The 24,355-nt window shown below is 45.4% G+C and overlaps 1 protein-coding gene across 5 annotated transcripts in view; it reads left to right on the top strand.

The window, feature by feature from the left end:
* The window catches only part of ttc7b (tetratricopeptide repeat domain 7B), a 348,584-nt gene that overhangs the window by 237,537 nt on the left and 86,692 nt on the right, over positions 1-24,355 (top strand). The window contains exon 20 of one of the 5 annotated variants that reach the window (XM_078234473.1): positions 20,788-20,854. The exons of the other annotated variants lie outside the window; for them this stretch is intronic. Within the exon in view, the coding sequence (XP_078090599.1) occupies positions 20,788-20,847 (60 nt within the window). The 3' untranslated portion in view covers positions 20,848-20,854. Of the gene's footprint in view, positions 1-20,787; positions 20,855-24,355 lie in introns of those variants that run through there. 5 annotated transcript variants of the gene reach the window in all.

The raw sequence follows: 24,355 nt of genomic DNA, 5'->3' as shown, positions 1-24,355 counted from the left end.
CAGGGTGTTTGACATATGCCGCTCGTTCAGCTTCCCCGGGCTTTCATTCACAAGCAGCATCTGTAGGCAAGCCTTTTAAATTGTTCAATGCTTTTATTTTTGTTCAGGATCTCTTATTAGGAGACACACTAGCGTGCCTGAAAGCACTTTATAGGGATTGCAAATTGCCTTTTGGCCCTAGCTCTCATCCACACAGTTGTCTAAATGCCTATTTGTGGGTTGGTGCCTGCCTCTCCACATGTTCCATTGATCTGTGTCCATTCACTTTGACCACACAGCTGTTTTTTTTCTTAGATAAGTTTCATCCTGACACGTTGGTGATCGCCACAAGGTATGTCTTCAAATTGCCACACCGATATATTGCGGTGTGTCCGAATTTCACCATTACATGGTGCTAATTGAGACACCAGAACTTGAGGGCTATGATCTGACTTATTAGGATTTATTATAATCTGGCTTGCTGGGCAGGAAACCAATGGGATTGGGTGTCAAACCAGTTTTACTCCCCGCTCAACATTGCTCTCTGGCGATTTTGATGGAGTGTAAGATCCGATGGGGGTAAAAAAAACCAGCATCGACTTTCTGACAAGCCATTTAGGTTAAAATTGGTCCCAGTTTTATTATTCATTCACAGAATTTATGCGTCATAGACTTGGCCAGCATTTATTGCCCATCCCTAATTGCCCTTGAGTGGGTGGTGGTGAGCCACCGCCTTGAACCGCTGCAGTCCATGAGGTGGTATGTGCACCCATAGTGCTGTTAGAGAGGGAGTTCCAGGAATTTGACCCAGCAACAGTGTGGCATGACAACATATTTCAATAAGAGTTTTAACAGCACCAGGTTAAAGTCCAACAGGTTTATTTGGTAGCAAATACCATTAGCTTTCAGAGCGCTGCTCCTTCGTCAGATGGAGTGGAAATGTCATTTCCACTCCATCTGGCGAAGGAGCAGCGCTCCGAAAGCTAATGGTATTTGCTACCAAATAAACCTGTTGGACTTTAACCTGGTGTTGTTAAAACTCTTACTGTGTTCACCCCAGTCCAACGCCGGCATCTCCACATCATAACATATTTCAAGTCAGGATGGTGAAAAGCTGGTGAAAGAGTAATTGAAACAGTTTCATTGGTAACTTTTGAAAGGGAATTCTATTTTTTTACATTTGTACCACGGGATGTGGGCGTCGCTGCCTTAGCCATCCCTTATTATCTTTGAGAAGGTGGTGCTGAACTGCCTTTGTGAAGCCCGCAGTCCATAGACTAGAAAAGAAAAAGCATTCAGGGCTGTGCGGCAATGCGACTAGCTAGATTGCTCTTTCAAAGAGTTAGCGGAGGAGGCTTGATGGACTTAATGGCCTCCTTCTGTGCTGTGTGATTTTATGAGAGAGGAGAGAAAGAATGCTGAACGAGATAAGAACAGAGTGAAAGGTTTTGCTGTTCCTGTGTGTTGTGCCAGGGCATGTGAATGCGAGCGTGCCCTTTGGTTCCCCAAATCTGGGCTGAGCTTTCCGCAGAGAGTTGGGGGACGGGCACCACCTCTTTGTGGCTGGATAAAGCAGAAAAGTATCGAAGCACGCAATCTGTGGGAAATGGAAAGGAGCCTTCGCTAAGTCAATAATAATGAAGGGATTTCCATTTATATTGCACCTGGAATACATTGAAGTGAATCACATACAAGGAATTACTTTGAAGTGTAACAACTGCTATTCTGTAGGCAAATGTGGCTGCTGTTTCATGCATAGTAAGATCCAACAAGCAATGAGGCGAGCAGCCAGCTTATTATCTTGGTGTTGCTTGGGGAAGGGTTGCTGGGCAGAGTGCTGAGAGAACTTCCCTGTTCCAGATCAAGCAGAACACTGGGATCTTTAATATCCACCTGAGCTCATGGAACAGGCAAACCAAGTGTGGATCTGAGAGGACAGCAGTGCAGCACTCGCTCAGTATGGCACTGCTGGAAACTGAAATGGGAGGGGGAATTTTACACAGAGAACTGATTGAGTGAAACTAATGCAACAAAATGAAAGGAGATTATGAAACAAGGTGTGCTGAAAGGGAGCTGTACCCATTATTTGCAGGTTGGGTCAACAGCTGCAAACGAAATATTCGCTCTGTGTGTTCTGCAAATAAATTAAGAGGATATTGAATAATTTAATGTTAGCAAAATGACCTTTTGCTGCATTGTTTCTGAAGAGAGACTCATTTTTGCCAGTGTAATAATTAAGCAGAACGAACCCCTACTCAAAACACAGCATCTAATCTAAAGTCACCTTTGCCATTTGTGTTAAAAGTCCCCAAGCACCCAGCAGCTCGCACACAGAGTGTCCCACTTACTTAATGCCATACCAGCCGCTGGTAATGATGAGTCGGATTGCAAGACCAGGGATTAATGTAGACCCAGCCCAGAGAAAGGGGAAAAACTCAACACCTGAAATAAAAGAGCCAACGGTGGAAACACGTCAGCCCCTGGAAACAGTGAAATACCGTTTGACATTGAGGATATACGGCAGTGAGCGAGAAAATCAGATTTCACCAGACTCTTGTCCAGGATGAGGGAGCATAAACCTCAAAAAGTAGTCAGACCACTCCGGGGGGATGTTAGGAAACAGTTATTCATAAGTATAATAATAAATATGGAACACACACTCCCGCAAAAAGCAATAGCTGCCAGCAGAGTTAGTGATTTTAAATCTGAGAAGGTCGGCAGATGTTTACTAACTCCAGGTATTAAGGTGTTATTATTAAACACCACCACCAAGATAATAAGCCAAGGCGCATGAATGAAGAGACAGATCAGAATCTCATTGGATGGTGGAACAGGCTCAAGAGGCTGAAAGGCTTTCTCCTGTCCCTATGTTCCTGAAGGCACTGACTTAAACTGGGACATGATTCCATGGCAACCACAACAATGTGAATTTATAGAATGATTTTTGCGTAATGAAACGTCCAATGGTGCTCTCTGACACCTCACTGACACCTCATCTTCACGCATGAACCAAGGCAGGGAGTTGGAGCTGGTTTTTTTGACCATGCTGAGAATCCACAGTCACAGCTAATCCTTTCCTAACGAGACACCCACATACAAATGTGATCAGTTGCTCGATAGCTACCCAGGAGTGCTCACTCTGGCTGGTCTTCATTTTTTGGGTGATGGGAGCTGGCCAATTGAGTGGGCTGACTGCACTTACCCAGCGAACCATTAGGGGGAGCCAAGGGGAAAGTTGATGTTTTGCACCAAGCTTGTGTAGGTGTGCTCACTCATTTTCGTTCCCCAACTGTAAGCCAGACATTCAGTCTGTGCCCTGCACATTTCATGTGGTAAGAAAGCTCTGCAGAATCATTGCATCAACAGTGCTGTATTTTTTTAAAAATCAACTCTTAAGAAGCTGTCTCCTGGCAATGGTTGCTAATGCCAACAGAACAGTGTTTTCCTGCACGCCTCTTGTTTGTTTTATACACAGGGCTAAACTTCAGGCAGCAAGTAACAGGGCAATGGAGAAACCACAGCAAGACTGCTTCCTAACCACAGTTGAGTTATATAGTATTTGTAATATGGGTGGGCACCCTTTGTAGCTCATTCCTCACCTAAGCAGACTTGTGTGCCTCTGGGTGGCACAGCGGGTTAGCACTGCTGCCTCACAGAACCAGAGATCCGGGTTCGATTCCCGGCTTGGGTCACGGTCCGTGCGGAGTTTGCACATTCTCCCCGTGTCTGCATGGGTTTCCTCCGGGTGCTCCGGTTTCCTCCCACAGTCTGAAAGATGTGTTGGTTAGGTGAATTGACCCGAACAGGTGCCGGAGTGTGGCGACTAGGGGAATTTCACAGTAGCTTCGTTGTAGTGTTAATGTAAGCCTTACTTGTGATAAATAAATAACTTTAAACTTTAACTTTATTCACTTAATAGAACTGCAGCTCTCTAATGATGTGTTTCGGTCTATGGGGAAACTCCTGACCGTTACAAGCTGTATTGACTGTTGACTCCTGGATGTGGCATTTTTCAGATGAGTGAACAGATTCAATAGAAACTTTCAAAAGGGAATGGGATGTTTATTTGAAAAGAAAGACTTTCAGATTTATGGAGAGCGAGGACTAATTGATTCACTCATTCAGAGAGCATAGACAGGATAAGACAGGATCTTCCTCCAATCCCTCCTATTCTATCAGGAATCACGTTTTGATCACTCTTACCAATTTGGGATGTGCTGAAGTGATAGAAATTGTGATACAAATGCAAGTCTTTACATCCTTCTAAGGAAGCAGTTCCACGCGATCAATCTGTAGAATACTAATCCTGGGTTGAGGCATCAGAACTTTACACGAAGACAGGGGATTTGTTTGATACAATGCTAGGATTACAGAAAGAATTTTGAAAACATTCAGGGATGAGACTTTTGCACCTTGGACTTTGGAGCTCATCCATCGGTGTCACAGCGGTTAGCACTGCTGCCTCACAGCGCCAGGGACCCGGGTTCGATTCCCGGTTTGAGTCACTGTTTGTGCGGAGTTTGCACATTCTCCCCGTGTCTGCGTGGGTTTCCTCCGGGTGCTCCGGTTTCCTCCCACAGTCTAAAAGACGTGCTGGTTAGGTGCATTGGCCATGCTAAATTCTCCCTCATTGTATCCGAACAAGTGCCGGAGTGTGGCAACTAGGGGATTTTCACAGTAACTTCATTGCAGTGTTAATGTAAGCCTACTTGTGACTAATAAATAAATTAATCTAGTCCATTGACTCGCCTGCCATAGTATCCACTGCAATGAAAAATCAATTCATTGTGGTGAAATAGTTTGACTACACGATCAGTCGACATGTAAGTTTAAATTATTTAGAGTATCCCACACCCTCCACACTCCAAGCAAACGTTTATCTTGACATAGGTTAAGGTGACTTTTGATAAATTTTCATTTCTGATACTGTGCCATTGAAAATATCTCCAGCCCACTGTTCTTGTGTAATATCAAACATGTCCCAGATATAGACACTTGTCTCTGCCAGTGAAACACAGGTTTGCAGACAGTGTTTTTAGATGGGAACTCTGCGCTGCCTGCTTTACCAAGTGCCTGGAGTTAACATCATTGTGCGTTTACTGGTGATGACGTAAAGTATAAACTTTGAATAGACTTTATGAAAAAGGCTTCAGTCATCAATCAGATGCACTTCATTGCAATTGAACCTGAACCTTTTAAAAAATTTAAATAATTCAACCACAAAAGCAGATTGGTTTTGTAAATAATTTAAAATCATATAAGAATTGAATTATTTCATTTGGACTGACTTGGGAGAGGATTTATCTTAGCATGTGTCTTGTGTTCTAGTGTATACCTTCATTGTCTAAGTGCACTGTCCTGTTTGAGCCCTACAGACAAGGAAGGTCCCAGGTTCAGTCCCTGGTCTGCACCTTGCTCACTCTGAATGAGGTGGGCCATGGTAGTTGCAGCATCCTGCAGACTGCTAGGGGTAAGTTGGTCTTCTGCTCCTGATCACTACTCACTGATTTCTGCAACAGCCTGGAAGGCAGAAGACCAGAATAGGATCAGCCTGGTATGGCCAGCAAATGTTGAATTCATGTCCAAAGTTTACAAATGAAAAATAGCCTCATGGGCAAGATGCTGAAGATTTGTAAGAGCCTTCAGGAGTCAACACCCAAAAGAGAGAGGAAACTGCAGAGAAATATCCTTCACTCTCCTTGTACGGCTGCTAGATAGTGCTGGGCTGCTGTTGTTATAGCAACAGTTGACTACATCATTATCATCTGGCACCAATGTGTCCTCAGGGAATCATTCAGAATGCCTCACATTTTTTGGGCAGTTACAGACTACAACTTTGAGGAAAAGGAGAAAGAGTAAGGAAAAAGACAAAGAATAAAGCTGAACTAATCCAAAACAGAATATAGATTGCAGAAAGCCATCGGTGTTTTCAATGTCCCTCGGTTTTTGTTTAACTTTGTTCATCATAAGCTTGGGGTTTAAGTGACAGAAAGGTTGCTTTGAATACACAATGCTGGGGAGCAGTAAATTACTGGTAGCATTGTCTGAGACAATTAACTCCCGTTCAGCCATGTTTACCATTGACCATGGAGATGTTGGACTGATAAACATGCCGAGAAATCATAGCAGCTGCAATTCCTGAGGGAGAAAATGCGATCTAGGAGTACAGGTTCATAGCTCCTTGAAAGTGGAGTCACAGGTGGACAGGGTGATGAAGAAGGCATTCGGCATGCTTGGTTTCATTGGTCAGAACATTGAATACAGGAGTTGCACAAGGCGTTGGTAAGGCCACACTTGGAATACTGTGTACAGTTCTGGTCACCCTATTATAGAAAGGATATTATTAAACTAGAAAGAGTGCAGAAAAGATTTACTAGGATGCTACCAGAACTTGATGGTTTGAGTTATAAGGAGAGGCTGGATAGACTGGGACTTTATTCCCTGGAGCGTAGGAGCCTTAGGGGTGACCTTATAGAGGTCTATAAAATACTGAGGGGCACAGATCAGCTAGATAGTCAACATTTTTTCCCAAAGGTAGGGGAGTTTAAAACTAGAGGGCATAGGTTTAAGGTGAGAGAGGAGATACAAAAGGGTCCAGAGGAGCAATTTTTTCACAGAGGATGGTGAGTGTCTGGAACAAGTTGCCAGAGGTAGGAGTAGAGGCGGGTACAATTTTGTCTTTTCAAAAGTATTTAGACATGAGTAAGATGGGTATAGAGGGATATGGGCCTAACGTGGGCAATTGTAAAGTAAAGCTTATTTATTAGTCACAAGTAAGCTAACAACACCGCAATGAGCTTACTGTGAAAGCCCCTAGTCGCCACACTCCGGCGCCTGTTCAGCTAATCAAGGGAGAATTTAGCATGGCCAGTGCACCTAACCAGCACGTCTTTCGGATTGTGGGAGGAAACTGGAGCACCCAGAGGAAACCCACGCAGACACAGGGGAGAACGTGCAAACTCCACACAGACAGTGACCCACCCAGGAATTGAACCTGCGTCCCTGGAGCTGTGAGGCAGCAGTGCTAACCACTGTGCCACCATGCCACCTTGGGGTTAGCTTCACAGTAAAAACCGAGCGGAATGGACAAGTTGGGCCGAAGGGCCTGTTTCCATGCTGTAAACCTCTATGACTGTCATTCAGAGAGTGAAGGCAGTGACCAGGCTGGAACAGCCAAGTCTGACTCCTGGTGTTCTCTTGACCAAACATGGCCAAGGGGACAGTAGATTTGGTCATGCTAATTGAGCCAGGGAGTGGGAAGTCTGGGAGTGGGAAGTCTGGGAGTGGGAAGCCTGGTAGTGGGAAGCCAGGTCAGCTGTATGTAATTCCCTGCACTAACAACTCGTATCGCAAAAAAAAAGCTATTGCTATGCACCTCCTCTCTGTTGTTGCTGCAAAATGTCAGCATTATGCCTTACAAGATGATTACTTCGTGCGAAGTGTGTTTGAATCCTTACGTGCATGTCAGTGAAAGTGCTGGGGTTATTTTTTTGCTATATCCAACTTTCCCCTTGTCAAAATACTGTCAGTTTTTACTGCAAAGGTCGGCATTCTGCATTTTTATGTCTGCAGTAGATAATGACAATAGCACAGTAGAGGATAAGCAATACCAGATAGAGGACAGATTCTCAAACACTTAACCACTTTTTTATTTCCTCCTTCCCTTTCTCCTGGAATTGACTGTATTTGGGGTGCAGTTTCACAAGTATCAGGGAGTGTCCAGTCCCTCACTAAAGTGACTCCTGTTCATGTGTAATATAAGAAGTGAACATTAAATGACAGTGGGCTATTCAAGTGCACTCAAAGTCCAATTTTGTCCTCACCCTATACATAAAGACACAGCATTACTACTACAGCAACCTGCATTTATATAGTGTCTTTAACCTGTAAAATGTCCCAAGCACTTTACAGGAGAGTTGCATAAGTAGCATTACAACAGGTGATTAAAACCTTCATAGAAACCCTACAGTACAGAAAGAGGCCATTCGGCCTTTCGAGTCTGCACTGACCACAATCCCACCTAGGCCCTACCCCCATATCCCTATATATTTTACCCACTAATCCCTCTAACCTACGCATCTCAGGACACTAAGGGGCAATTTAAGCATGGCCAATCAACCTAACCCGCACATCTTTGGAATGTGGGAGGAAACCGGAACACCGGGAGGAAACCGGAACACCTGGAGGAAACCCACGCAGACACGAGGAGAATGTGCAAACTCCACACAGACAGTGACCTAAGCCAGGAATTGAACCCAGGTCCCTGGAGCTGTGAAGCAGCAGTGCTAACCACTGTGCCACCGTGCCGCCCCTTGGCCAAGGAGAGAGGTTTTAAGGAGCATCTCAAAAGAAGAAAGATAGCGAGGCAAAGAGATTTAGAAAAGGAATCCCAAAAGCTTTGGGCTGAGGTAGCTGAAGACACAGCTGTCAAGGTATTTTAAATTGGAGGAGTGCAAGAGGCCGGAACTAGAGGGGAGTGAGACGGGGCTGTAATGAAAACAAGGTTCTCCAAAGGAATGGGTAAACAAAGAAGTTCCTTTTCAATCAATTGCATTTGCTAAATTAGCTGGGCCCAGTTGAGGGTGTTGGAGGCCTCGTCTCTGTGGACGTGGAAGGTGATAAATGTAGCCAGGGTTCCCACTCCTAATCACTCTTTGGTGACCCCTGCTGGAAAATGTGGACACAGATTGGATGCCTCGCTTCCCCAACCCCGCTCACACATACCGTTGCCACTAACTGTTGAGGCTCAGAATGGGCAAAACCGTAACAGCCCAAGGCAGTGGAACAGATCAACTTACAACAAATATCAGGCAGGAAAACACTTGTTGGTCAGTCCAACCTGTTGCAAAACAAATGTACATCAAGATACGGGCATCCTACTCCATCCAGCACCTTGCAATCATCTGCAATATAGGACTCAGAGGCAGGAGGAAGCCATTCAGCCCCTTGAGCCTGCTCTACATTCACAGGATCATGGCCAATCTGGAAGTCTCTCGATTCCACTTTTCTGTCTGGTCCCCATAACCCTTGATTCTGTTGTCTGTCAACAATCTGTCTAACTCCGCCTTGAATAAATGCAATGACCAAGCAGCCATTGCTCTCTGAGGAATAGAATTACACATACTAACGTCCTTTTGAGAGTAAACATTTCTCGTTATCTCCATTTTAAATGGTAGCCCTCTTATTCTGAAACTGTTCACTAGCTCTCGTCTCTCCCAGTATCTACCCTATCAAATCCTCTCATGACCTTTTGTGTTTCAGTCAGATCACCACTCATTCTCCTCAACATGTCCAACGCTTCTTAATGAGATAAGCCACTCGTCCCAGGAATGAGTCAAGTGAACGTTCTTTGAACTGCTTACATACAAAATAGGAGTAGAAGTAGGCCATTCAGCCCCTCAAGCATGCTCTGTCACTCGATAGGATCATGGTTGATCTATTTGTGTTGAGTTCTGCATTCCCATTTATCCCAGACAACATTTGATTCCCTTGCCCAATAAGAATCTATCTACCTCTGTCTTATGAATAGTCAGTGACCCCGTCTCCACCGCCTTCTGAGGCAGAGAGTTCCAAAGTTGCACAAACCTCTGAGAGAGAAAAATGTCTCCTCATCCCTGACCTATAAGGGCAATTCCTAATTTTAAAACAATGCCCACTAGTTCTGGACTCCCACAAGAGGAAACATTCTTTCCATATCCATCTTGTCATTACCATTAAGGATTTTATATACCAATCAAGTCACCCCTCACTCTTCTAAATTCCAGAGGAAACGAGCCCAGCTTTTCCAACCTACATTCATAAGACAACCCGCTCATTCTAGGTATCAGTCTAGTGAACTGAATGAACTGGGATACCAGGCTGGAGGGTAGATCAATAGAGAAGTAGTGGCAGACATTTAGAATACTCAGAGTAAGTCCACTATCTACAAGGCACAAGTCAAGAATGTGGTGGAATACTGTCCACTTGTCTGGATGAGTGCAGTTTCAACAACACTCAAGTAGTTCCTTGTGGTCTTGGGCAGAGCGGGAGCCATACCAAGCTGTGATACAACCAGAAAGAATGCTTTCTATGGTGCATCTGTAAAAGTTGGTGAGAGTCGTAGCTGACATGCCAAATTTCCTTAGTTTTCTGAGAAAGTAGAGATGTTGGTGGGCTTTCTTAACTATAGTGTCGGCATGGGGGAACCAGGACAGGCTTTTGTTACTCTTTTCCTTTTTAAATACTTGTAGAACCTCTTACTATCTGGGAAAGGTGTACAAACAGGGTAGAAGGATCGAAGCTGATTCTGTGTTGGGGATGGGATTTTTCCATAAAGCTTTCTCTCTGATCCCATCACCCTCCCCAGTTAGCCAATCAAATCAATCTAAGCCTGATCAGTGTTACTCAGGACCGAGTCCATGCGGAAGCCAGATCAGTTCTTCCCTTAATTTGAATCAACGCGGCCAACCTTCCACTCTCCCAACCTCACTTCCACTCAGTTGCATATTTCACATACTATATTAAATATAGAAACAGGCTACTGGACCCAGCATATCCATGCTTCACACGTGCCTCCTCCCACCTGCATCTCACACTATCAACATATCCTTTATTCCTCTCTTATATTTATGGAGCTGCCCCTGAGACGTATCTAAATGTTGGTAATACATATTGCAATAATCTTATTCATATCACATAATTTGATGACTTGTGCATGAATTGTATCGCACAGATTTTCCAGTTTGTTTTGACAGAAAGCAGCTACATTTCCACTCGAACTCTCCAGCTGACCCCTTTCCCTTGTGTTCGTTTGTGTCACAAAAGTCTGTTATTATTTTAATCTCAGTAAAATGTTGGCAAAGCAGGCTCATTGGCTCTCAAACCCTTTCAATTCGGACAGATAGTTTTATCAGCCCTGGTTCCCAGATGTAATTTGGTAAATTATACATGCTCTCTCTCGCATTAAAATTGCACAAAACGTATATCATTACAGAAAAAGAAACAGCCTGTCAACAAATTAGCGGAACAGTGTGTGGTGTTTTATTTCCAGCCCGATTCTGACTTGCCTGAAGACTCTCATCAGCTCTATGCGTGTCTCTCACTCTCCGCAGGCGAGGCTGCGATTGTATTGCACTGTCGCAGAGGCAGACACACAATGTGTCACACGTAGTATAACCCCTGATTATTGTGTTCCATCAGAGATCCAGCTGTTTGTACTGCACTCTGTGACCGGAGCTTTCTCCACAACAGAACCCTTCTGTATTGATTCATTAGTGAAGATCAAAAGCTTTGATGTAGCCTGGTTAATTATTACAAGCCATCAAGGGCTGATGATTTATTAATGTGTTTGGCGACCTTTCTTCAAGCACCCAGTGGAGCAAGCAGTTCCTGACCAGGGAACTGTGCGCTTGATCTCTCATGATGCTTTGCCATCTTGACACTTAAAATTTCATTCTGTCTGTGGCTCAGCGGTTAACGCAGTGTCAAACCAAAGTCACCAGGGGCAGAAGATCCCAAAATTAATTCCAAGTCTCTGAGTTACCTGACCCCAGCCAAGGAAACGTAGACTCGCCCTCAGTGCCCCAATTGGTTGGGTGGGGGGGGTTGGCAGTGAAGAGGAACTAGCCTCAGCTCTTTCTCCTACTTATCAGTGTGAACATTGAGAGTAGGATGGGCAGTGCCTTTGATGCCCTCTGCAGTTACTCCGTCTGGCATTATGCATTGTGGACACAAACGCACACATTCATGCCTCAATTCACAGAAAGAAACAACATGCATTTCAGTAGCTCCTTCTATGATCTCAGGGCACTGCAAAGCACTTTACAGCCAATCAGGTACTTTTAAGACTGAGTTTTAGTATTGTTGGCCTGTAGGACGTACACACTTCAAAGGCCCACGAACAGCAGCGTGACTAGATCAGCTGTTGTTGTGCTGTTGGTTGAGGCATCAATATTGGCCAAGACCTTGGGGTGAACTGCCTCACTCCTCTTTGGAATAGTGCTGTGAGGTCTTTTTCCATCCAACTCGGCAAAGCGCTGTCCACGGAACCAGGGCTGACACCTTTACCAGGCCAGTACCAACACCAAAAAGACAGGGCCTGCTTGTACTGTGACTCAATGTCTTAAATACTTAACATTCTGACTGCCTATTACTCAGTTTTATTTTCAATTTCATGATCATTCATTAATATTTCCATAGAAAAATTATTCTGGTGAATGCTCATAGCTTGAGGTTTCAGTAAATGATTTAGAAACTAGATGAGCAGATGACTTGCAGAAAAAGATTTTGCTTTTAATTAAAGGAGAGATGCTGGAGAAGGAAGAGCTTCTGTTTTCAGAACCCCAGTTTTTTTCTCTCATGTTGCAGGTGCAGCCAGATGTCCAGTCCACCCATGACCCTCTGTGTCAGAAAGTCGTGGGAGCCTCAGTCGAGAAACCGGAGCACAAAAACCCCAACTCTGGGGGCTCTTTCCAATATCCCACCAACCTGACAACCTGGCACATGTCGTTTGTTTTGTTCCTTCATGGTATGTGGGGTTCGCTGGCAAGGTCAGCATTTGTGCCCGTTGCTCATTTTCCCTGACGTGAACATTTCAGGGGGTGGTTAAGAGTCAAACACATTGTTCTGGAGTCGCATGTAGGCCAGACCAGATAAGGAAGGCAGATTTCCTTCCCTAAGTAAAGGGCATTAATGAACCAGATGGGTTTTTATGACAATCGATAATGGTTTCATGGTCACCCTTACTGAGATTAGCTTTCATCTTCACGGAAGCATACCAAATAATTGCAGTCAACCTCAAGAAGACTCAAGTCCTTTACCAGCCTGCCCCAGCCTGATCCGGTCTCTCCCTCTACCAGGATCAATGGAGAAACTCTTCCAAACATGGAACATTCCCCGACCTAGGGAGCCACCTCTCATCTAAGATGAACATCGATGCAGAGATCCGACATATCCAATCTGCAAGCGCCGCCTTCGGATGCCGAAGGACAAGAGTCTTAGATGACCACGACATTTGTGCTGACACTAAGATCCACATGTATGAGGCAGTCATCTTCCCAACTCTTCCATATGGCTGAGAAACTTGGACAATGCACAGACGCCACCTCAAGGCCCTGGAGAGGTATCATCAACGCTGTCTGAGACTGAGGCCGGGATTTTACGATTTTGCTCAGGTGAGGCGGTAAGATTCCAGCCAGATTCTCTGCATGAGCTGTGGAACTGGCATACTAACATCAATATCTTAAAGGAGCCAAGAGTACCAGCATCAAGGCCATGATCACCTCTGGTGGGCCAGTCACATGCTCAGGATGTCAGAGTCCCGATTGCCAAAGCAAATCTCTTCGCCCAGCTCAGGGACGGCTCCCAAGCAAGAGGAGGACAAAGGAAGCTCTTCAAAGACTCCCTGAAGACTTATCTCAAGAAATGTAACATAGACGTCAACGCTTGGGAGACCCTCACTCAGAAGAGACCTACCTGATTGAAGGGGCACAATTCTTTGAGGACACCTGACGGCAAGGGGAGGAGAAAAAGGAGCCTAAGACAGGAATATCAGCGATCTAGAGTCCAAGGACCGAACCCAGCTGTGTGGTCAAAGATGTGGATTTAGGATCGGGTTCATCAGCCATGCAGGGACCCACAGGACCCATGGCCAGTAACACCGAGTTTCTGAGGTGGAGAAACACATTCATTAGTGAGTGATCTCCAAAGAAGAAGACATTTTGTGAAGATATGAAATGGCTGTTACATGCAGGAAACTTGGTGTTGCGGTGCCTCCTTTGAGAGGAGGATGTAATTACAGCGTGACTAGGAAATTTCATTATAAATGTGGAGTTTATAATGGAAGCAATTGACAGGATGTATATGTGGATATAAAGTTGTTAATGTAGATAAACCTGGACAAGAGCAGTCCTGTTAAATGTTACTTTCCCCATTCTCCTTTATGCTGAGACCCCTGTTATGAAACAATTTATCTTACAAATTACCATTAACAAAACCGGAGGGCATTGGCTAGAGCATGAAGACAGTTTAATATCTCTATTGCTGTGCCTTGGGAGGTTTCATCACTTTAAAGAAGCTATCTAAACATAAGTTGTTCTGGCTTAGGTTTTGGTGCACTGTTGTTTCAGCATGGATAGTGACGTATAGATTTCCATCCACAATTCTCTACATTGGCTATATTCCACCTTTTTGAATGCCAAAGCTCACAATTTAACCTTTAATATGAGTTACTTGAACAACTAAAGACAGAAGCTGTTCGTCCGATATCTTCACTCTGGGGGAAGAGTGTTGCATATAGCAGTGTCGAGAGGGTCCATGAACTACTGCTGCCACTCTTTGCAAACCGTGGTGACCCTCTTCAGCTCAGCAAGTGGAGGTCTCCGCCAGCGTGAACATAAGCGTTCCTCATCAATAGAAAGGGCAGCAAAGCCTAGCCAAGGTTAAACTCCCACCAAAGGACTTGCTGCTATTCCAGATCCACTGTAGATTGTGTCACAGGTGCAGCATCATGTCTGCACTGTATTCAGACAGCAACTCAGGCAGAAAATAGGGCTTGTGAATTAATGATGATTATTTAGAAGCACGCATTACTTAAAAGATCCTTTTTATTTAATAAATAGAACAAGTAGCTTCTTATCTTGCTGGAACTTCAGAAGATGGGGTGGCACAGTGTAACCACTGCTGCCTCACAGCGCCAGAGACCTGGGTTCAATTCCTGACTTGGGTCACTGTGTGTGCAGAGTCTGCACGTTCTCCCCGTGCCTGCGTGGGTTTCCTCTGGGTTCTCCAGTTTCCTCCCACGGTCCAAAGATGTGCTGGTTAGGTTGATTGGCCAGGGTAAATTGACCCTAATGTCAGGGGGAATTAACAGGGTAAATGCGTGCGGTTACGGGAATAGGGTCTGGATGGGATTGTGGTTGGTACAGACTCAATGGGCCGAATGGCCTCCTTCTGTACTGTAGGGATTCTATGTAAACCTCTATAACTGTGACTCTAATAGATAGGAACTTGATGGCTGGCACAGACATGATCTTTCTGTGCTGAAACATTCCATGACTCCACTCCCTGTTGATAGTTAGTAACCCTGCTACAAATTAAAAGGAAAGGACTAATACATCTGTGGTGTCTTTCATGCCTTCTGGATGTCCCAAAGTGTCTTACTTGCAGTAACATACTGTTGTTGAAATGGTGTTAATATAGGGCATGCAGCAGCTAATTTGTGTACAACAGGATTGAAAAAACAGCAATGTCATAAAAACATAAGGAATAGGAGCGCCTTGAACCAACTCCGCCATTCAACAAGTTTATCGCTAATCTACCTCAACTCCACCTTCCTGTCCTCTCCCTTGATTCTTTTAATGGCCAAATAATCTGCTTTTTTGATGTTGTTCAAAGGATGGCCAGGATGGTAGGGGAACTCTCCAACCTTTGAAATAGTGCCGTGAGACCTTTTATATCGACCTGAGAAGGCAGGTGGGGCTAGTTTACCATCTCGTCGGAAAAATGGAAAGTAGACCTGTGGACATGGGGCTGCCTCTGGCCCCACTGTAATCACCTCTGGTATTTGCTGAGTGAGCTTGTAGATGAACTAATATTCTGGCATGATAACCAATTAGGATGCGACAACAGTAGTGCCATTTCCCAGCAAATTCAAAGCCTTCAGGAGAGTGAGGTGCAGAATACTGGAGGGAATCTTTCGTAACAGCCACTGCACAACTGGTTGAGTTCAGAATCAGCTAATTGTGATCTGTGTAACAGGGTCTGTTTTAATTAGCAGAACTTGTCAATTGACACAAATGCTGGAACGGAATTCGAACACATTTACAGTGAAAGTGAAGTTTTTTTTGCGTGGTTGGATAACTCTAGCATTTGAAACTCAACTTAATTCTTGTAAATTGCTGAAATAAGACATTTTGTCGAAACTTTTCACCATGCTCTCGTCAGGACAATCACAAGAATACCAACAGTGGGGAAAACAGTGACTTTATACTGTATGAGAAGGAGATGCTGATTAGTTGGCAAGTGAACTCTGATTGGTAGAGGCATTGTCATGGAGAATGTACCAGTTGATGATAACTGACAGATAACCAATCATGTTTACAGATTCAGCTAACTAGAGATTTCTGTCAACCTTGCTCTTCCTCTTCTAAACATAAGGTTTCAGAAAATCACTATTGTTGATATCAAGGTACATGTGAAAAGGTTTGCACTCTTATAAATTTTAGTTTCCCATTTTTAAAAACTTGTCACAGATCAGTTTTGAGCCCATTGAACAGCAGCGAGGCCTCAAAAGACCTCATGGCTTATTCCTGCTCCTATTTCTTATGTTCTTATGACTCTGCAATCTGAGGATCTTGCCACCTTCAGAAGAGACGCTGCCAGCCTTGAGCATCTCACAAGACCTGAGCTCACGTAAACCAAGGATAATGAGACATTGGGCCCGATTTTACCATTGTGTCGCGCCCGAAAACAGGCGCGAAAATGTGGTAAAGTCGGGTGTGAGGCCATTAACGCGATCCGCGCCCGCGCAGATTGCCACTTTACTGAAACCCAGGAATGGCAGCGATTCGATTCGCACCCAAAACGGGCGCAATGACAATTTAAATGCATTTGCATGCATTTAAATTGAATTAATGAACTGCCCGCCCAACTTTATCAGCATTTTCCCCTTTACCACCGCGTTTGCCAATCCGGAACCGCGCTGTAATGGACCTGCAAAATAAAAGTCTGTTTCAGGCGCTCCAGCTGCTGAAGAGGCGAGTTCAGAGCTTCCAATGGCTCTCTGACTCAGATCAGTGGTGGGGGGAGGAGGGAGGCGGGTCAGATCACTCTCTGGTTGGGGGGGGTGGGGGAGGAAGTGGGTCAGATGTATCTCTGGCCGGGGGTGGAGCGGGGAGAGGGCCGATCGTTGTCTGGTGGTATGGGGGGGAGGGCTGATCGTTGTCTGGTGGGGAGGGAGTAGGAGGCGGGTCAGATGTTCCTCTGGGGTGGGTGAGGTGAGTGAGGCCAGACCATTCTCTGGGGGGGGGGGGGTGAGGCCAGATCGTTGTCTGGGGGGGTGGGAGGAGGGAGGCGGGTAAGATGTATCTCTGGTTGGGGGGGGTGATCACTCACTGGTGAGGGGGGTGCAGATGGATCTCTGGTGGGGGGGGCAGATGGATCTCTTGGAGGGGGGGCAGGGGGGTCCGCTGCCACTCTGCGGGCGATCGGTGGGGGGGGCAGGGGTGGCGATCAGTCTGGGTAGTGGGGGGGTGGATAAGGGGGACAGTGATGTGTGTGGGTAGTGGGGGGGGGTTGGATAAGGGGGACAGTGATGTGTGTGGGTAGTGGGGGTTAAGTCTGTGCTGCAATGAGAACAATCCCAGCTTCTCCAGTTTCTCCGCATTATCATAGTCTGTCATCCCTAATACCATCCCAGCAAATTTCCTCTGCAAAATACTCCAGCTAGGACCTTACCAGCAATTCATAAACTATAAAGCTCCTTCAGTACCATGTCTGAAATTATCTCACTCTGCACATATCTGTGAGTGATCTCGGGACCTTCCTACCTGGATAGCTTACCATCAGCAATGTAATTACTAGTAAAGCCAGTTGGGCGGGAGAGGCAGGGGAGGTGGGGCAGTGCTGATTATTTCAACATTGCCCTATGGAAAGATAATGATGCATTTGTATGGAAGCAGCTCCCCACAATTAACATTAATAATTAAATAGATGAATTGCAAATACTAAATCAACTCTTGCGGCACTATTGATTGTAAATATTTGGGGAACAGTTGTAATAAAAAGGATGGAGCACAGGGAAGAGAAAAGCATTTGGCACGATACCTCGAACTGGAGTTCAGTGCCCAATGGACTTCATTTTCCAGAGTTTGAACTGTTGAAACTGGACACTGTGTCAATCAGCAGCCTAGGCCCAGCATTGCTGAAATCCGAAGCTCCAACGTCAATGTGTTCTGTGCTTCTCTCTGTCAACTCGTTTTCTTAGCATTTACTTTCTTCTTTTCTCCGTCTCTGCTTCCCTTTCTCTTTCGGCACGGTAGCACAGTGGTTAGCACTGCTGCTTCACAGCTCCAGGGTCCTGGGTTCGATTCCTGGCTCAGGTCACTGTCTGTGTGGAGTTTGCACATTCTCCTCGTGTCTGCGTGGGTTTCCTCCGGGTGCTCCGGTTTCCTCCCACAGTCCAAAGATGTGCGGGTTAGGTTGATTGGCCAGGTTAAAAATTGTCCCTTAGAGTCCTGAGATGCATAGGTTAGAGGGATTAGCGGGTAAATATGTGGGGGGAGGGCCTGGGTGGGATTGTGGTCGGTGCAGACTCGATGGGCCGAATGGCCTCCTTCTGCACTGTAGGGTTTCTATGATTTCTTTCTCCATCTCCTGTGTGTCACAGATCATCTGACTGGAAATTGTGGCCATTCTGTCTCCCTGGATGTACGAGAAAGGCAATGGATATTGTGAAAGAAGTAAAAGCAAAATACTGCAGGTGCTGGAAATCTGAAATAAAAACAGAAGCTCAAGTCCTGCGTCTATGGAGATGGATACAGAGTTCTTGAGTCCAATATGACTCCTCTTCAGAATCCAGACCTTCTGAGTTTTTCCAGCACTTTTTGTCATTATGGAATATATAGCGTGCCATTCAGAGGCTAGTAAATCTGGGGTTTTTTTCTCTCTCATTGAAGGCTTTAGCTTCTTGTTGGCTGCTATTTGGATTTGTGACCCATGTTTGCAGTTTTGACAGAGAGCCTCCAGTGCCGCTCCAGATACTGGAATAGCCCTCGTGCTCCCATTCTCCAGCTCAAGAGAAAAAATAAATCGGAATCACCAGCACAATGTCAGACCACAGTCCAAGATTTTTGTGATCAACTAGGGAAGGTGGGGCTGTTCTCCTTCACAAAGAGATGGGTAGGAGGAGGTTTGACCGAGGTGTTCAAAACCATGAGTGGTTTGGGTGAAGTAAAGTTTGAAGTTTTTTCATTAGTGTCACAAGTAGGTTTACATTAACACTACAATGAAGTTACTGTGAAAATCTCCAGTCGTCACACTCCAGCGCCTGTTCGGGTACACTGAGGAAGAATTTAGCATGGCCTAGCCAGCACGTCTTTCAGACTGTGGGAGGAAACCGGAGCACCCGGAGGAAACCCACGCAGACACGGGGAGAACGTGCAGACTCCACACAGACAGTGACCCAAGCCGGGAATTGAACCCGGGTCCCTGGCGCTGAGAGGCAGCAGTGCTAACCACTGTGCCACCGTGCCACCCTCAGTAAATGAGGAGGAACCGTTTCCAGTGTTTCAGAAGGAACATTACCAGAGAACACAGAATTAAGGTGAATGGCGAAAGGACCACAGGTGACATTGACAAACAATTTTCCACACAGTGACTTGGTCCAATCTGGTACACTGCCTGAAAGGGCGGTGGAAGCGGATTCGATTAAATCTCTGAAAAGAGAATTGAATAAATAATTGATGAGATTAAAAAAAACTGCAGGCTCATGAGGGAAGAGAAAGACTGGGACAAATTATATAGCTGTACAATAGAGCTGGCACAGGCACAATGGGCAGAATGGCCTCCTCCTGTGCTTTATTCTTTTGTGAATCTTTTATGATCAGGCTTGCATGTGTATGAATCCTTTCTGGAGATGTTTTGATAAGCTTATTGTAGAAGATGCAAGTTTTGTCTCTTTTATTGTCTCAGTTTGTTTTCTGTACAAGTCGTGTACTTCAATATTGCAGACAATTAAGTAATGGAATAATTAAAGGAGTAAACTGTTACTATTACCAGGACCATGCTGTTAACAAAAGGTATCAGCTGATCCAGCCGATCGCACCCTCACCCCTCTGCCAGGAGATTGTGGCTTGAGTCCCACTCCAGGGACTTGAACACAAAACCTAGGCTGTCATTTCCAATGCATTACTGAAAAAGCACTGTTAAAGTTTATTTATTAGTGTCACAAGTAGGCTTACATTAACACTGCAATGAAGTTACTGTGAAAATTCCCTAGTCGCCACACTCTGGCGCCTGTTCGGGTACACTGAGGGAGAATTTAACACGGCCAATGCACCCTCACCAGCACGTCTTTCAGTCTGTGGGAGAAAACCGGAGCACCTGGAGGAAACCCACACAGACACGGGGAGACTCCGCACAAACAGTGCAGACTGCACTGACGATGGTGACATCTCTCAGATGGAGGCATTAAAGCAAGGCCTCATCTTCCCCCTCAGTAAAATATTCCGTGGCATTATTTTAAAGAAGACATGGACGTCTCTCCAGTGTCCGGGGTCAATTATTGATGCCTGAACCAACACTGAAACAGGTTATCTACTCTAAGGTATTGCTATGCGCAAATTGGCTGCCCCATTTCATACATTACACCAGTGATTCCACTTCAAAATTACTTCATTGGACATGAAGCACTTTGCGACATCCTGAGGTTGTGAAAGACACCCGATAAATGCAAGTTCTTTATTTTTGTGTACATGGCTTATTTGATGATCAGATTTTCTGTTGGGTGAATGTCGTGTGTTGTAAACTGCAGTAATGTAGCTACCTGCTGTAGGCGCTACCTCACACAGTGAGTATGTAACAGCGGCAGGGAATAGGACCAGCAGTTTGGAGCAGCTTATCGTCAGTGTGATTCCACCCCACGGACACTCGTTGGTTGACAATGGCCTTTTCATTTTGCCCTCTTCCATGTAGCACAGACTCAAAGGATTAGACAGAGATATTTTTGTAAATTAATAATGGAGAATAAAAGCTGCTTATCCAGTTAGAGTAAAAGCTAATGCAGATCTGTCAAGCTGTCATGTAAAGTTTAATTATTTTTGTTTTTGCTAGCTGCAGTTGTTGAGCAGATTGGTCTGTAGCCTGGCCTGGCTGCAGCTTGTCCGTCATTGAAGCCCAGTTGCCTGAGAAGCTGGGAAGAGTCAAATCCTCATCGCAAGGTCAGGGTATGAGCAATTAGGCGTGTGGTGGGTGAGGAGAGCAGAGAATGAGGGGGTGGATCGGGAGCTACAGCGTTCATGCCAACTCTTTTACCTCCACACTGGGCGGGTAATGTTTCACACAAGCTGGTGTCAATGGGCACACTGATTCGGGAGAGCCAGAAATATGAAATCTTTAAAAGGCAAACCTTAGGTCATAAGAACCTTTCTATTTTGAAAAATATAAATGAAATCCTAAACGATTTACCCTATGTTAGCACCATTTGCCTCTTCATAGAATCCCTACAGTGCAGAAGGAGGCCATTCAGCCTATCGAGTCCGCACCGATCACAATCCCACCCAGGCCCTATCCCCATAACCCCATGCACTTACCCTAGCTGGTCCTCCCCCCCACCCCCCAACACTAAGGGGCAATTTAGCAGTGCTAACCACTGTGCCGCCCACTTGAGCTGTTCTTTTGTTCCAGAGGCTTTCCCAGTGGAATGTGCCTGGCTGTTTATGTTGCTTCTCCCAGGGGCATTCCTGTTGAAGAGAGAGAGCCTATCAATGTGCTGCTATGTGCTATCCCTCAATCTCAGCAGCAACACAATTGCAGACCTGGGAGAATTCATCAATTGGTGTGTGTTGCTCCTGTTTTAGTGAACATGCTTGTGGATATCATGTAAGAATAGGTTGGCCTTAAAATTCTCCATCCTCATGTTCCAATTCCTCCATAGCCTCGCTGCACCCCTTTTCCTCTAACATCTGGAGCTGGAGGCCTACAACTGTCTGAAAGCTCTGCCTTCCTCCAATTCTGGCCTCAAGGCCATCATGGACTTCCTTCACCCCAAGATTGGTGGCTGTGCATTCAGCTGCCAAGCTCTGAAATTCCCGGCCTAAACGTCTCTGCCTCTCGAGATGCTTTCTAAAACCTCGCTCTCTGATCAAGCTTTTGATCACATGTCCCAATATCTCCTCCATTGCCTTGATGTCTTTTTTATCACACTCCTGCAAATCACCTTTTTACTCTGCTAAAGGTGCTGTACAAATGCAGATCCTTGTTGTTGATGTGATTCCGTAGTCAACACAACAGTTTAAGCTCACAAAAGATTGAGGACTTGTCTGAGGCATGAAAGGATGACTCGTACATACACAGCCAAAGTTAATCCTGTTCTCACTTGGTGCCTTCCTCACATTTTCTAACAGGCGCCAGTGATTAGTGAGATCACTGACCATTGACCTGCTATACTGACCTCATTTGTTGCACCTCCAACTTCAGTGAAAGAGGAGAAAGCTTTTTTTTTGATAAGGAGTTAGCAACAGCTAGTTTGCAGAAAAATATTCCCCCTCTGCCACCCCAATAGCAATTTCCTCAGCACAGTATCATGGCACAGTGTAATGTATTAATTGTACTCTTTTAGGATTTAATTCCTACCACCAAGTGTCAGGTCTGTGAAGGGGTGAAAGTAGTAATTTTGTTTGAATCTCAAATGTTATTTTCTTGTCAGCTAACAGCAGTGAACGGAAAGTTACTGAAGTGAAGGCTGGAAAGCTAATTACAAAGACGCACTCTATCATGGTGAAGAGGGAAGTGGCTTTTTATAGGTCTGCTGTGTGGGAACAAAATTCCCCTTAACCCTCTGCAGACCTGCTTCCCATCCAGACACAATCAGACTGCGGGGGGGCGGGGGGGAGGCGACAGCGACAAAGGGACTTGTCTGGACACACTCAGACTGGAGGGGGAGAACAAAGGGACTCGTCTAGACACAGTCAGACTGGGGGGTGGGGGACAAAGGGACTCGGCTGGACACAGTCAGACTGGGAGGGCATCGGGATGACTTGTTTGGGTGTTATCAGACTGGCAGATAGGGAGGGCTGGTGGGCGATAAGGTGACTGTCACACTGCAGGCCTGTTGCTGAGTTTAAATGTCTGGGTCCAGTGGGGATGATGGCGAGTTAGCCTCAGATACTGATAAACATCGGGACACTGGCTCAATGAATCATTCTGGCGACATGATGCAGCTGCTGCTAAGTTGTTAACCCAAGCCACTGACCAGTCTACTGATTGGTTTACTGGTCATTGGCGAGTAACTTGTAGCTTTAGACCATTGACCATAAGACATAGGGGCAGAATTAGGCCACTCGGCCCATCGAGTCTGCTCCGCCATTCAATCATGGCTGATATTTTTCTCATATCCATTCTCCTGCCTTTTCCTCGTAACCCCTGATCCCCTGATTAATCAAGAACCTATCTATCTCTGTCTTAAAGACACTCAATGACCTGGCCTCCACAGCCTTCTGCGGCAAAGAGTTCCACAGATTCACCACTCTCTGGCTGAAGAAATTCCTCCTCATCTCTGTTTTAAAGGATCATCCCTTTAGCCTGAGGTTGTGCCCTCTGGTTCTAGTTTTTCCTACTAGTGGAAACATCCTCTCCACGTCCACTCTAAACGATGTTCCACATCGAAGCACCATCAGCCTTCAACATCCAGGCATCCTGCTGCAAAATCGCTCATTGAAACTCCTCCTCAGTTAATATTACTTCCAACTCCAGATGAATGACTGGAGGTGGGTGGGGGTTGCGTTGAAGGGACAGGAACAGGAGAGAAACTGAGTGAAGCATAAACATGAACATTTTCAATAAAAAGAAGATTTATTAATTAGAGAAAGGGTCCAAATAAAATTACATTTTTAAAAAAGGCGGTTGAATGAGAAGGGAATGGGGGGTCATCATCAAGGATAAGCTCTAAAATATTAGTGTTTCCTTGTATCGATATCATTGGTGTTAGGTGTTTAGTAAGTTGAGTCTTATATTGCAATCTACTTCTGAATAGCTGTAAATTGGGAGAGGGGAGTTTGCAGAGGGGTGTCCTTGTGCACCAGTCACTGAAGGTAAGCGTGCAAGTGCAGCAGGGGGTAAAGAAGGCAAATGGCACTTTGGCCTTCATTGCAGGAGGTTTCGAGTACAGGAACAGGGATGTGTTGTTGCAATTATACAGGGCCTTAGTGAGGCCACACCTTAGAGCATTGTGTGCAGTTTTGGTCTCCTTTTCTGAGGAAGGATGTTCTTGCTCTTGAGGGAGTGCAGCAAAGGTTTACCAGGCTGATTCCGGGGATGGCGGGACCGATGTATGAGGAGAGATTAACTAGGTTAGGATTGTTTTCACTGGAGTTCAGACGAATGAGAGGAGATCTCATAGACTTATAAAACTCTAACAGGACTAGACAGGGTAGATGCAGGGAGGATATTTCCATTGGTGGGGGAGTCCAGAACCAGGGGTCATACAGTCTGAGCTTTCGGGGTAGACCATTTAGGACGGAGGTGAAGAGACATTTCTTCACCCAAAGAGTGGTGAGCCTGTGGAATTCATTACCACAGGAAAGAGTTGATGCCAAAACATTGAATGTATTCAAGAGACGGCTAGAAATATAGCACTTGGGGCGAATGGGATCAAAGGTTACGGGGCGAAAGCTGGATTAGG

Source organism: Mustelus asterias, chromosome 18 (assembly GCF_964213995.1).
Source record: "Mustelus asterias chromosome 18, sMusAst1.hap1.1, whole genome shotgun sequence".
Lineage (NCBI taxonomy): Eukaryota > Metazoa > Chordata > Chondrichthyes > Carcharhiniformes > Triakidae > Mustelus > Mustelus asterias.
The sequence above is the reverse complement of the archived record's forward strand: the minus strand, read 5'-3'. Positions and strand labels throughout refer to the sequence as shown.